Below are 14,134 nucleotides of genomic sequence, written 5' to 3'. Positions count from 1 at the left end.
GGTCAGGAGATCCTAAAGAGGTCTGGACTGAAGGGAGATTTGAAGGACACTTAAAAGTTGGACAAAGGGTAGGACTGTGGAGAACATTCCAAGCAGAACATTCTCTGCAACCAGGAGAAATCCCAGGAGCAGACTGTGAGTCTGCCATGGCCCATGGGACCCAGAGGGCGTTGCCCCCTCGGGACAGGGGTCTCTACCCGGGCCAGGTGGGCAATGGGTGTGGTGGGGGACCATTTGGTCCAAGCTTCCCATTTATGAAAGTCATCACATAAATACGATGACTTTCTACATTACCTCCAATTGAGGTCTGGATGTTTAAAATACAATTTGTTAAGGGTAAACCACTGAAATATAACACAATTTTTGTGAGACTGTTTGGCTTTTTTTTAATCTACAGGAAGCCTAAAAATAATGAAAGTGGCCCAGTTCTGTCTCATTCTTGGCAAACAGGCAGTATTGGTCTTAGATTTTACAAAATGCCTAATGCCAGAACTTACTCAGCACCACACTCGCCTCCCCGACCCCATAAGGCTGAAGCACCAACACTGCCCTCTGCCCTTGAAGTCCCAGAACATTCTCCTGTGTGTCCTCTGCCCAAACCCACCCCAGGCCCCTCAGCTCCCCAGGGCTGCAGCCTGAGCCCTTCCTCTCCCACGTCACCCACCACGGTGCAGCCCTGCTTCTTCCCTACCAGAGGTCCCCAGTTCCCTCCACAGCCAGGACCGGCTGCTCAGCCACAGACGAGAAAGCCACTGCCACAGCGTCTCCACCACCCTGGGTCCCATCGTGTCTGTGCTTGGGCACAGCTGGGAAAGACCCCGGGAGATGCCCCCAGAGGGTCCCGTCAACAGGACCCCATCCGCAGCTCCTGTGGGAGCCCCCTGCCCCCTTCCTAAAGGACGGCCTCCTTTGTGAAGTGTCACAGCCACACCTGTAGCTTCAGGCCCTCTGAGACATGCCACGTGACTCACCTGCCCCTCAGCTGTTTGCAGGGCACTATTGGTCAGGATACAATGAGGGCAGGGACTAGATAATAATGTGGTCCCAGCCCCCTTTCCAAGGCCTTCTGAGAGTTCAGCTACTATAAAGGTGTGACTTAAAGCCCAGTGACTGTACTGGGGGCGAGATTGGCTGTGATTTAGAAAAGTGAAGGCTGATCAATGGTACCGTCCCCTTTAGGGAAAAGACTGTCAAAAGAAGGGATGCAGAGAAGGGAAGGAGGGTCGAGGGAGCAAACGTGCACAGCTCCTGCCAAGTGACCGAGCACTGGGGTCTCCCCAGGAGGTTGGCCAGCCTGCCCCTCACAGCACGTCAAAGTAGCATGACTGAGAAAAGCCTCTTACCTCTGCCTAGAGGCCCTTGTTCTGACCCCCTGATATTTGTATTTCCTCCGTGGCCTCTCCCCTCCTCAGAAGGCTGCAGGGACCTGTGAGCATGCGTGGTCTGTTCACTGACAGCTGTGGTCTTTGCTGACCTTTGACATGTCCGCCTCTGTGAGCCGGTGGACATGGGTCCGCCCCAGCGATGTAGCTACTTTTAGTCTTCAATCTAAGACTGAGGATGGGCCTCTGGGCTGTGGTTCTTCCCCACAGCAGCCTCAGGACCCTCAGATCTTCCCAGAAGCCCTCTGCCTGTTCCACTAATGTCTTCTCCAAATGGCAGTCAAGCCCTTCTCTTAATAGAACTAGAGCCATTCTCTCCCTAGGCCAATAATCTCTACTCAGCCCCACCTCAAGCCCTTGTTCCCTGGGCACAAGTCTCATCCTGCAAAGGTCTCCCTTACTGCACTCTTTCCCCAGAAAGACGGGGAGTAGGAGAACAGGAAGGCAAGACTGGTCTTGCTTTTAAAAACCTGACCTGAGCTTGAAATGGCCAATTCCCTTGTGAAAGTCTCCATCCATCAACAGTGTCCCCAGTGCTCCCCTACCCATGTGGCCCCAGTTCTGCCAAACACACCACGTGACTGTCACATCCCACCCCCAGAGCGGTGCAGGGATTCAGCCCCAAAGGAAGCCAGGCTTTGCAGAGACGTAGTATTTATTGAGAACCGTCTACTTGAAAACCTCACCTATGTGTGTGCATGTGTGTGTGCATGTGTGTGTGCATGCGTGCGGGTGCATGTGTGTATGTGCGTGTGTTTGGGGACAGCGAGGCTCTTGGTCAGAGGTGCCATCAGACGGCCTTGGCCAGCCCCACGCGGTTGTTGGCCCTGTCAAAGACGCTGTAATACTCCCGGATGAAGACATCCCCCAGGATCCACTGCTGGGAATTATTTTCACCCTGGAAGCCACTGGTGCAGAAGCCCTGGTCCTGGGAAAGGGAAGGCTGACATGAAGCTGGTCCCAACCCCAGTGGCTGTGCCTCTCCGGACCCCACCCCCAATCACTCTCTCATCTATCGTTTCCTCTCACCCTTGAAATCACCTTCTGAGCTAAGCAAGCAAGTATCAGATTCATCTACTCAACAGATGAAAAAATTGACATTCAGAAATGAAGTGTCAGATCCAAGATCACCTGGTGGGTCCCCTCCTCATTCCCCCTCACTGGTCCTCCCCAACCCCCCGCCCTCCTGCTCTCAGCACCTACGGCCCTGGTGACCAGCCAGAACAGGCCTGGGGACCCAAGGCCTTGACAGTTCGGGGTGCTCAGGATTAGGTCAAAGCTGAGGCCAGCAGGGCAGTAGGGATGAGGGTTGGGTCTCCACAAAGCCCAGGTTATCAAGAAAAATCCCAGACAAAGCCCTAGGCCCCAGGGCTTAGAAGCTAGTGCAGTGGATGGAGGTTCTTATGGCTGGCTGTGGTCCCGCCCATCCCACCCTCCCGCAGGCCGCTGGGCTCGGTCCTTCCTGTCTGCACCATTTCTCCCAGGATGAGGCTGCCGCAGCCACAAATGAGGCCCAAGGACAACAGGCCCCACTCCGAAAGGCCAGGTGATCTAAATGGACGTCCTGCTCTCTCCATCTAGCCCATGCCACTTATCACCAATGTGCTGAGTTGCCAGGAGGGAGGAGGGGAGCTGGGTGAGCCCAGGTTTCCTCTCCGGAGACTCATACCTGGTTGGTGTAGGCGGAGGGCGTCAGTGGGTACATTCTGCTGTTGATCTCAAAGACCACCGTGGGCATGCTGCTCAGGCTGCCGCAGTCGATGTCAAACTAAAGACCAGAGGGAGGTCCTCTTAGAAGGACCATGGGTGTGATCTGACTGCCAGAAGCAGAGAAAATCCCAGGTGGAACCTCTTTCTCTGCACTGCAGCCAAGAAGTGGGGAGGGACCTGCTACTCAGAGGACCCCAGGGAGGTCCTTAGACCTCAAAGGAGTCACACTGATGGGGAACAGCCCAGGGACAGACACCAGCTCAAGACAAGGAGTTGTTTGCCTCGACATTTCCCCTCCAAGCCCAGCCAGAGCTCCCAAGGACACTGAGAGCACTTAGCTGTCAGGGAGGAAGAGGGGAGACCCATGGGTGGAGGGGTACAAGAGGGCGCAGCAAAGCTCAGTGAGTCAGGGATGTATGACCCTCCCTGGTGACAGGAAGTCAGATTGCAGCCACTGCAAGAGACATGGGACCTCCAACAGCAAGTGAGCCAAAGCTAGAAAAGCCAGGCCATCTTGAAGGCCTCCCAAGAAATCCCAACCCCTGCAGGAATCCCAAACCCCTCACCATTTCCCTTTGTCATTTCTTCCATGTGCAAAGGAGTTCCCTCTTCAGGGGGGTCTGGGGAGGTGAGGATAAGGGTCTGGTCTCACCTCACCATACCGGTTCTGTGTGGCTCCGATGGCCATCTGGATGTTGAGGACGTCACTGCTGGGCCCGACCAGTATGGAAGTGCCCGTGTCCAGGATGGCCTGACAGCCACCATCACAGGCCACCACCACACCGCTGATGGTGACACTGCAGAGGGGAAATAGGATGGCCTCGCAGCACAACCATCATCCACCCCTCCCGCCCTGGGTCCCTCCTAGCCTCCCCTGCCAGGATCCTTGGCAGGAAGGAAGTCCAGCCACCCCAGATCCTTTTCTTTGGGCTCCTTCCTGGAGCCCCCATAACATCCTGAACTCAGAGAAAAGACCCGAAACCATTTTCTCCCAACTCAGTGGCTCAATGGAGGCCACCTGACCTTCTATGGGACAGAAACTTCAACGAAACAGCAAAGTCACGTGCATTAAGGGGTGGAATGAGTACCACACTGGTTGCCCAAAGATCTGGTTTCAAGCTTTCTCCTGCCATTTATTTGCTGCAAATTCCCCAATCTTCTTACACTCAGGCTTCTTATCTACAAAATGGGTACATTAACCACCCCGTTCTTGATTTCCTCAAGGGATGGTCATGAGTTTCAAAGTCGATGTTAGTAAATTACAAAATGAGGATAATCGCAGTGCCACCCCCACAGGGCTCTAGTGAGGACTAAAGCAGGCAGTCATATCCTCACCCAGCGCAATTCCTGGCAGGTAGCGGTGCTGGATAAGCACAGCTAGACTTATTAATAAAGTGTAAGCGAAGGTTTAGCGTCCTCACTGACAAAGACACTTGGCCTTGGAGCATCTGATTCATACGCTAATGTGATGGTCTTCCGAGCTACCGGGCTGACACCCAGACCCTCACATCCCCACACCTGGAGACAGCCTCTGGCGGGGCCACAGCTGCCGCTCACCCACCTGTCCACGGTGAACTGCCAGTACTTCTGCAAGGTCACAGGCACCCAGTGCAGGGATCCTGTGTAGTAGAACGGGTCAATGGCCCCCAGCGTGAGCATGCTCTCCTGGCCATTCCTGAAACCAAGGAAAGTCATGATGTGGAACTCCGACATCCTGGCTCTGTGAGGAGGTAGCCCAGCCCCACACAGGGTTAGATGCGATTCAGACCCTGCCGCACCGTCCTCCCGGCCCCCAACACCCACCTCCACCCCAAAGGCTTCACATGAGCTCTCCCACCTTCCCGGTACTCCAGGCTTTTCTTTGATATCAGCTGCAGCATCCTTTCTCTCTGAATTCTGCAGCACCCACCCAGGCTGAGGCAGCACTAGAGCCCAGAGCATGGTCATTACTGTGGGAGGGGAGGTCAGGAAGTAGGAGGTCACGTGCCTGCCAGGCTCTGCTGAGGCCACTGTGTCCCTGCCCCCCTCCACTCAAGGCTTTCGGCCCCCAGCCCTTTGGCCTTGAGTAGGGGAAGGGGTCTTCAACGAGGTCCCACATGCTCTGGATGAAAACTGCCACCCCAGCCCAAACCCTCTCTGTTTCTTCTGGGACTCTGTCTCATGGCCAGGAAACACTGGCACACCGTGGGTTACCTGCTTCTCACTCTGCAGCTCTTGTTCCTTGGCCTCATCAAGCTCCGTCCCACCTCCGGGCTCTGACACATGCCACCCCACTGCCTAAAATGTGCCATCCCTTTGTTTCACCTGTATATCACCCACTCAGGCCTCAGCAAAGCTTCCCCTGGCCACTCTCCACACACATACCTCGTCAGACTGGGCTGCCTGTCACTATTAAGCCTTCAGTACATGCTGATCTCCCCTGCAGGGAGTGCTCTTATCACAACCGTCATCATAATTGTATACGCAATTATGACGCGTGTGATGTCCGTTTCCCCTGCTAAAAAGTTGACTCCCAGTTTGCCCTGTTTGCTGATATATCCCCGTCTCCTGGCACAGCCCCTGCACATAGTAAGGGCCCATAAATATCTACTGAGTAAATGAATGAGTGAATGCACCTATTTACCCCCTGCCTGGGTTGCCCAGCTCCTTCTCCTGGGTGTGGTTCCCTTCTGCCAGTCCTTCCACACACCCCTCTGTCTAGCAGAGCTGCCCCATCTGGCGGGTAGAGTGGGGAACACTGGACTGGGAGTCAGGAGCCCTGGGCCCCAGACATGGCTCGTCCACCAGTTTGAGGGTGACCATCCCGCCCGGGCCTCAGTTGCCTGCATATTGAAAGGAGAAGGTTGGACTCCTTTAGAGCCTGCTCTAAACATCTGTGAGTCTCAGTGACATCAATAAATGATTACTGAGGCCTGCCGCTTTGGAAGAAGAGAGGTTAAAAGCCCCTATGCAGAGATGGATTCAGGCTTCCTTTTTTACATGCCAGAAATGAAAGTCAAATTCTGGCCCAGTGGACTCTGGCTGTGTCAGTGACCCTGCTGGGGACCTTTAGAGAGGAGGTTGGATGTGCCTGGAAGCAAGGAGAGGTTTGCTTGGATGCCGGTGACTACCCTTGGGTTGCAGTGTCCCCACGGGGTGGACACTCCTCAGGCGACAGTCCCTGCCAGGACGTGGAAGTCCAGCCCACGCTGGGCGCAGCTCCTACCCGTCCATGTAAACCGAGAACAGGTCTTGGGCCACGAGGTGCCTGTTCATCATGTTGTCAAACACGGGGACCGAGTACTCAGAGGCGAGGGAGGGGTAGGCCAGTCCCAGGATCCCATCGAACTCGGAGTAGGTGAAGACGTCACCAGGTTCCTGGGTGCTCAGGCCCACAGTCTGCTGGGGGTCCACAATGTTGGAGACCTGCAAGAAAGGCAGAGTGACCTCCACCAGGGGGCCCTGCAGGCAGAGGACCCAGAAAGGTCGAGGGTCAGGGTCTGCCAGCCCGCCCTCCCTCTTTTAGGCAGCGTAGTTATGTGAGCTTAAGAGAGGAAAGCCTCCTTTCCCAGCTCTGTGCTGTGGTTTTGAGGGAACTGGTCTGATGAGGCAGGGGACTGGGTGGCAGGGGAAGAGAGAGCATGGCTGGGGTTGCGGACAGCAGTGCTCATGGTGCAGAAGTTGGGGGTGAGCCCAAAGAAGGGCGTAAAACAAGGGACGCTCCAAGGCCCTCTGCCAGCCTGAAGCCCTCCCATCAGCTGCTGCACCAGGGCATCTCCCAGGGAAGAGCCGTGGGAGCAGCATGATGGACAGAAAGAACACGCACGCAGTTTGCATCTAAAAAGGTCCCGCGGTGCATCCTTGCTCTGTCATGTGCTGTGTGACCTTGGACAAGTACCTCTCTGAGCTTCAATCTCCTCATCTGTTACAGGGAATAATAACACCTGCATCGCAAGGCAGTGCTTAGACTAAAGAACATGAATGCTGAACATTTATCGAGCACTTAGTAAATGTATGATCAGTGAACTTTTATCGGCACTCTGCGAAGAAGTGTCCTATCAACCTGCCCACTTCCCTGGAAGGCTGACGCATCCACTAGCCTATTCTGAGCTCCCACAGCGACCCACCAGGCCTCCTGCTTCTACTCTGTCCCCTTATAACCCATCCTCCACACAGGCAGCCAAAGCGAAATTGAGAGTGGACGTCATCATGTCACCCCTTGTTCCAGAGGCTTCTGAAGGTATTCAGGGTGAAACCTGTGTCCTAGAGTCCCTCATGCTCTGGTCCTGCTTCTCACCCCTCCTCTCCCTCCTCTGGTCCCTTAGCTCACCCTGCTCCACCCACACAGATCTTTCTCTTCCTTGGGTGCCCCACTCATTCTCACTTCATGTGAGACTTCTGTGGGTGGCAGAGGGGAGGGAGGTCCTGACCCCTGAGCCTCTCTCTCCCACCCCCTGCTCAAGGTGGGTGAGCGAAGACAGCAAGATGCGCCACGGCTCAGGCCCACAGCAAGGGCCAGCTCCTCCGTGAAGATGCAAGTTTTCCCCCCAGAACCCAAAATAGCAGAAAATAGCAAAACCTCGGCAGGGGAATCAGCCTTCCAGAGGTCTGTCTGCTGGGCCACCTCAGCCAGGGGCTCTGGTGCTGACTCTTGGGGAGGCCTGAGCTGGGAGGACAACTGCCCAGCCAAGGGAAGAAGCTGAGGAGAGGGCTGTCAGCAGAGAAGGGCTGTGTCCTTTTGGGCTTGAAGTAAAAAAAACTTCAACCAGACCCCGGGAAGAACTAAAGGCAGATCAAGGTGAAGAGCACCAAGGGATGCTGCTTGATTTTTAACCTTAGATGGTAGATGAGGACAAAAAGAAAGATGTTAACATGTATTGGGCGTTTACCATGTGCTGGCCACTGTATTAAGTACTTCAGAAGCCAGAAAGGAACAAGAGCAAGGGGAGCCCTTGTCCAGAGGGCACAGAGGCTCTCTGACATGGAAGAAGATGCTGCTCTATGACTGATCCAGAGTGAGGTCAAGCCCAGAGAGTCGGAGACGTGGGTCTCACACTCAGCTCCCATCGTCACCCAGCTGTGCGACTTCAGGCAAGTTATCAGCTCATCTGAGCCTCGGGTCCCTCATCTGAACGATGGGGATGAGAATACCTTCCTCAAAGGGCTGTTGAAAGAACTAAATTTAAAATGAGATCACACATGTGACGCTGAAGAACTCAGAACTGGCACAGACTCAGGATTCAGGACTCACTATGGCAAGGTCAAGTGAGAAAAGGGTTAGGAGGATGGACACCGGACCCAGAGAAGCCTGTCAGGTGGGGCACAGCCCAGAGCCTGGGTGTCTGGGTGGGAGAGTGGCTGGTTGGGGGGGGAAGGCGAGCGCTGGCTGGCCCCGAGCCCCACTCACAGTGACAGTGTCGTAGCCCAGGAAGCCCTGCATGCTGCCTGTGCCGTACTGGATGGACAGGGGCTTGCCCAGGTTCTGGAAGGTGGACGACATGCTTGGGTCGAAGCGGTGGTGATTTTCTGGAACACAGACTCAGGGTTAGTGGGGCCTGTAGCATCTTCTCACCACTCGGCAGTGCCAGTGGGGGCTGAATCCTCACCAGGTCTTGTAAGCATATCGTCTAAATACTAACGATACTCTCTACTGAAAATAAGCAAGAAAATTATTCCTTGCTGCTCAACCCAACTCTCTGACCCCCAGTGCTACCTTCGTAGCTACCAAACAAAAAAAAGGAAGAAGAAAACCATCCCTGTGGTTTCCCAAGACCGGCTTCTACCAGCTTTGTAATTTCCCACAACTCTTTTTGCTTCGCTAAACATTGGTTTCCTCACCTGGTAAATGGGGATAAAAAGAGCACCAACCTCCCAGGATTGTGGGAGAAATAAATTATTTACATATATTAAATGTTTACTCAGGGGCTTCCCTGGTGGCGCCGTGGTTAGAATTCCGCCTGCCAGTTCAGAGGACATGGGTTCGCACCCTGGTCCGGGAAGATCCCACATGCCTCGGAGCAACTAGGCCCGCATGCCACAACTACTGAAGCCCGCGCAACTAGAGCCCGTGCTCCGCAACAAGAGAAGCCACCGCCATGAGAAGCCCACACACCACAACTAGAGAAAGCCGCGCACAGCAACGGAGACCCAAAAAAACGCAGCCCAAAAAAAAAAAAAACAACAACAAAAAAGCTTACTCAGTACCTCTCACTTCATTCTCCCAGGACTCACTGGCATGTTGTAGCCCCATTTTATAGAAAGAAAAACTGAGGACCCGGGAGGGTAAGGAGTCTTCCTTGGCTCCTAATAGAGCCAAAAAAAAAAAAAAAAGGAAAAAAGCAAAGTTCCCTCATTTCTCGCTGGTGCTTTATACATCAGCCTGTGATTTGCACACCTTCCCAGTCTGCGGCCATTTGGAAGGGTTGAGCGAGGCTGGGCATGTCCAAGCAAGCTCTCCTTCCCCCATGTTTTCCCCCAGCCACCCTGACTGTGGCTGGCAGAGCAGAGGGGTGGGCAGGGCAGGGGGGGTCACTCACGGCAGGCGTCGCTCTTGCAGTAGACAGAGGGCACCCAGAGGTCGGAGGAGCCCGTGTCAAACACCACAGTGAACTCCTGGGGCGGGGTCCCAATGTAGATCTTCCCAAAGTACTGACTCTGAGGACAGACAGCACTGGGTGAGGGCAGGGGGCACCGCAGGGGGGTGAGGGCTGAACCTGTTCAGTTCTGTAGGCCCCGTGCTTTCTGCCCACAGACCTAGGAGGCTGAGGGGGAAGAAACGGAAGGAGGATCCCTGGAGGAGTTCTTCATCCCCGGCCCCCAAGCTGAGCTCAGACGTCAGCCATGTTTGGCTTGCCCCTCCCGCAAGCCCTACATCCACTGCTGGAATCAGCCCCCAAAGCATACACTGGACCAAAAGGTAAGCCCTGTCTGGTAGGGCGCCTGGGCCACCCTGCCAGGGGCAGGGACATAGTGATGGGGCACCAGCTAGGTACGGAACCCAGACCCGAGCTGTCCTGGCCACCCCTCCTTTCCCGCTCTCCCCACGGGTCAGTACTGGGGCCGGGGCGGGGATGGGGGTGACCTAGATAAGGAAACGAGGGCACAGAAGAGAAAAACAGCAGGTTGTTTACTGCCAAGAGTGACAGATGAGAGAGACAGTCTCCAAAAAGGAAGAGGGCACAGGGGGCACTCCTGCCATGTCCCAGGCAGCTGAGAGTGGGCACCAGCTGCCCCCTCCCTGCCAAGCCCAGCCCAAGACATGGGTTCCCTGGGCCCAGAAATGCAGGCATGAGGTTGGATCTGGGAGCAGACCATGTACCCCCGAGGGAGGCTGTCCGCAGGAAGGTCGTCTGAGGTGGAGGGATTGGTTTTACAGGGCCTGCTGGCCCCTGGGAGATACTGAGGGGTGGGAGACGGCCTCACATCCCCCGGGGCGCCATGCCTCCTGAAAGAAGGAAAGAGGCAGGGGGCAACCAACACACTGTGTGGGAATCATTACGGGAAGGCAGGCAGAGCCACTCACATCCAGGTAGCTGGTCAGGGGCTCACTGGCCACCTCCCCGAAGCTGGAATACTTGCTGCTGACGGCAGACTGGTGTTTCTGCAGGAAGTCCTCCAGGAGCCCATGCTCCTTTAGTGCCTTTCTCAGGGGTTTGCCTTTGTGCAGAGGGATCCTGAGGAGAGGGGAAGAATTAGTGATGAGGTGGGCACCTCCACAGGGCTGCCCAGCCTCGGAGAAGTGCCCAGAGGCTCTGGGCTCCATAAGCCACTCCCCCAATCTTGTACCATAACCTGAAGTACAATAAAAATTGTATTCTACGTCAGTTCACAAATCCACGCCAGCCCTTACTAAATGCAATGCACTCTGACATTTCCTACTCCTTTCTCTTTTTTAATGCTGGTGGAGACTCAATCGATGTATTTTATAGCTACTTTATTTATTTATTTATTTATTTTTTTAGTTGTGTTGGGTCTTCGTTTCGTGCGAGGGCTTTCTCTAGTTGTGGCAAGCGGGGGCCACTCTTCATCGCGGTGCGCGGGCCTCTCACTATCGCGGCCTCTCTTGTTGCGGAGCACAGGCTCCAGACGCGCAGGCTCAGTAATCGATGTTTTTTATAACCTGCTAATGAGTTTTGCAAGTCCAAGGCTTGAAAGACACTAAGCGTATTCTCATTCAGTCTCCAATTCTTACTGTGGACCTACTATGTGCCGGGCACCGTATGGGGCACAGGGGACACAGTGGGGAAAAGGGTACAGTCTTACCCTCCAGAAGCATACTGTCTGGAGAGAAAAACGGTGTCCCCCACACCCTGGAAAATGCTATGACAGCGCTCCTACCCTTTGCCAACCCCTGTTCTCTGCTCTCTGGGCAGCCTAACATGGGTGGAAATTCTTCAAAGGGTTTCAGCACAGAGTGTGGTCCCCAGGGAACTTGGTTAGAATTTAGATGTTGGGTGATGGAGGCAGATCAGCAGGAAGAGAATCAAGAAGGAAAACAGCAGAAACTGGTTCAAGACCTGGTCTCCCCAAAGCCCTCAGGGCTTCAGCTTCTTCTCCGCAAAATGGATTATCTCTTCCTTTCCAGCCGTCTCGGGGCCCTGCTGTGGACCAACTGAGTGGCTTAACCTCGCCGGCTCTTAGTTTCCTCTCCTGCAGATTGAAGGACTGGAGTGTGATGGTTCCCAATGTCCCTCCCAGCTCTAGGAGTCACATGGTCCTCCTCCGTGGGCCTATTTTAAGGACAACTGGAAACTACAGGTGTGAAAGTGCTTTGAGAGTAATAAAATGGCAGCAGGTTTAAGACCCATAAAGAAAACGGGTTTTCTCATGTTGTTCATGTCCCAAATGGAACAACATGTCCCACATGGAACAACCTCATATATGAGTTATGTTCTCTTGTCTGGCGCCTCCCACCCCCAGCCCTCAGGTGTGACTTCAGCTGGGACCTGATCTATAAATGAAAGGTTCTCGAGACATTTCTCAGCCTTTGTCTCTGATGATAGAAAAGAACTTCAGCCCAAAAGGAAGGAGGCTGGACTGAGCTCCTGGGAGCAAGCCCACAGCTGTCCTTTCCCATGTCCAAGCCCCCAGTGCTTTCTGCTTTTTCCAGCTCTGGTTCTCACTGGCTACAAGATCCACTGGCTGAGTGCCTGCTGACTCCCACACTAGTAACTGCAACTCTGCTGAGCTGCCCCATCACAACACAAGACCCAGAGAGCCTCCCTCAGGGCAAGCGAGCATCAAAGGCAGTCCACCGCCCCACTATGGCGGCCCTGAACACAGGCTCCAACCACCACGAAACTTCCACCCACTCCTGCCTCCAGGCCTGTGCTGAGGCCACCAGATGCCTGGCACTTGGAAGAACTCCACTTTCAGGACCACCACAAGCAGCCCCCACTGGTCAAAGACACTGGACCTCTTTTTAGGGATCCTGCTCCCCAGGGATGGATTCAGGTTTCCCTGGGCTCAGGCCTTGACAGGGCTCGAACCTGGGAACCAGAGGTAGTGTGACGTCCCTGGCAAGAGTCTGGGACCAAGACTGGGACCACCTGGGACCGAGTCCTGTCTCCTCCATTTTTAACCATGTGGCCTTGGGCAGCTCAGGGACCCTCCCTGAACAACAGTTTCCTCATCTGTAAAATGCAAATAATATATCTACCTAACCCCTGAGGCTTAGTGATAGTATAGGTAAAGACCTAGTTAAGTGTCTGGCACCTAGTAGCAAGCAGCTCCATAAATACCAGTTATTATTTTGGGAGGAGAACCTGGGAACTTCACCCACAAAGGATTTGGACAAAATAAAGAGAACTTTATTTTGTTTAACAGATACACACATAGCTCTTACAATGTGCCAGGCACTGTTCAGAGCATTTTACAAATACTAACTCATATACCCCTCATGACAACCCCATAAAATGGATATTTCTGTCATCCTAATTTTACAAATTTATGTTAAGTGGTGTTAGAGAGTTACGTTAGTGATGGAGCTGGGGATCAAATCGCAGGCAGTTTAACTCCAGAAGCCATGCCCTTAATCTCCCAGGCAGTCCATCTGACCCCCTGTTCTCGTTCACCACTCCCTGAAGAGAGTAATGGAACGCTTTAGAGGGAAAAGCCCAAAACACAAAGGCAAGACTGACTGGGGGCTTCCCTGGTGGCGCAGTGGTTGAGAATCTGCCTGCCAATGCAGGGGACACGGGTTCGAGCCCTGGTCTGGGAAGATCCCACATGCCGCGGAGCAACTAGGCCCGTGAGCCACAACTACTGAGCCTGCGCGTCTGGAGCCTGTGCTCCACAACAAGAGAGGCCGCGATAGTGAGAGGCCCGCGCACCGCGATGAAGAGTGGCCCCCGCTTGCCGCAACTAGAGAAAGCCCTCGCAGCGAAACGAAAACCCAACACAACCAAAAGTAAATAAATAAATAAATAAATAAATAAATAAATAAATAAATAAAGGAGTTCCTTTAAAAAAAAAAAGACTGACCGGGAGCAACGATCTTGGGAAACTGCAGCATTTCCTTGAGGACACCCCGGGGGAACAATGGCTGGAAGACCATGGAGAGACCCACACAGAGCGGATGCATGCGATGCCCGTCCCCTCCCCTGGGGCCTGACACCCACCTGGTGATCCCAGTGCCCTGGGAGAGAGCGAGGACTGCAAGTAGCACCACGAGACACCTCATCCTGGACCTGGGTCTGGCCACCGCTCTAGCCAGTGCCCACTCCCACAGCCTTTATAGAGAATACGGGGCTCCCTCTGGCTGGGAGCCCAGGCTGCAGAGATAGCCCCGAAATTCAGGCCACTCCACAAACACATTAAGATAGCACCCAGACTACACAACACCTGCTCTGATAAGGGCCACTCCGGGGACTTCAAAGCTGAAGGGTACACATGCCTGATCTTCAGGCCAGGAAATGTCACTCACACCTTCCTGATCCGATTTCCCCTTTCAAACAGGACTTCTTGGGCTAACACAGGTGGAGCCACTGCCAGAGCCCTATCTCATGTCCCACCTTAAGGTCTGTAAAGAGGCCTGTTCCCAATGAGCCCCTTCCTGCCCTAGC

The 14,134-nt window shown here is 54.2% G+C and overlaps 1 protein-coding gene across 1 annotated transcript; it reads right to left on the bottom strand.

The window, feature by feature from the left end:
- Window positions 1-2,022: 2,022 nt before the first annotated feature.
- Window positions 2,023-13,795, bottom strand: LOC118899768 (chymosin). Its single transcript, XM_036861710.1, has 9 exons — window positions 13,691-13,795; window positions 10,594-10,744; window positions 9,608-9,725; window positions 8,479-8,597; window positions 6,298-6,497; window positions 4,654-4,767; window positions 3,745-3,889; window positions 3,052-3,150; window positions 2,023-2,310 (listed from the first exon to the last, which is right to left on the bottom strand). The coding sequence occupies exons 1-9, from the start codon at window positions 13,750-13,752 to the stop codon at window positions 2,173-2,175; spliced, it is 1,146 nt and encodes a 381-aa protein (XP_036717605.1). The 5' UTR covers window positions 13,753-13,795; the 3' UTR covers window positions 2,023-2,172.
- Between the last annotated feature and the right edge of the window lie 339 nt (window positions 13,796-14,134).

This window comes from Balaenoptera musculus, chromosome 1 (assembly GCF_009873245.2).
Source record: "Balaenoptera musculus isolate JJ_BM4_2016_0621 chromosome 1, mBalMus1.pri.v3, whole genome shotgun sequence".
Lineage (NCBI taxonomy): Eukaryota > Metazoa > Chordata > Mammalia > Artiodactyla > Balaenopteridae > Balaenoptera > Balaenoptera musculus.
The sequence above is the reverse complement of the archived record's forward strand: the minus strand, read 5'-3'. Positions and strand labels throughout refer to the sequence as shown.

Excerpts from the sequence above, each read along its gene's own strand:
- LOC118899768 (XM_036861710.1), bottom strand. The coding sequence starts at position 13,752 with ATGAGGTGTCTCGTGGTGCTACTTGCAGTCCTCGCTCTCTCCCAGGGC. Across the intron at positions 10,745-13,690 it reads CAGGGCACTGGGATCACCAG|GATCCCTCTGCACAAAGGCA; the intron begins GTGGGTGTCAGG and ends CCCTCTCCTCAG. Across the intron at positions 4,768-6,297 it reads TTCTCGGTTTACATGGACGG|GAATGGCCAGGAGAGCATGC; the intron begins GTAGGAGCTGCG and ends CCTTGGTTTCAG.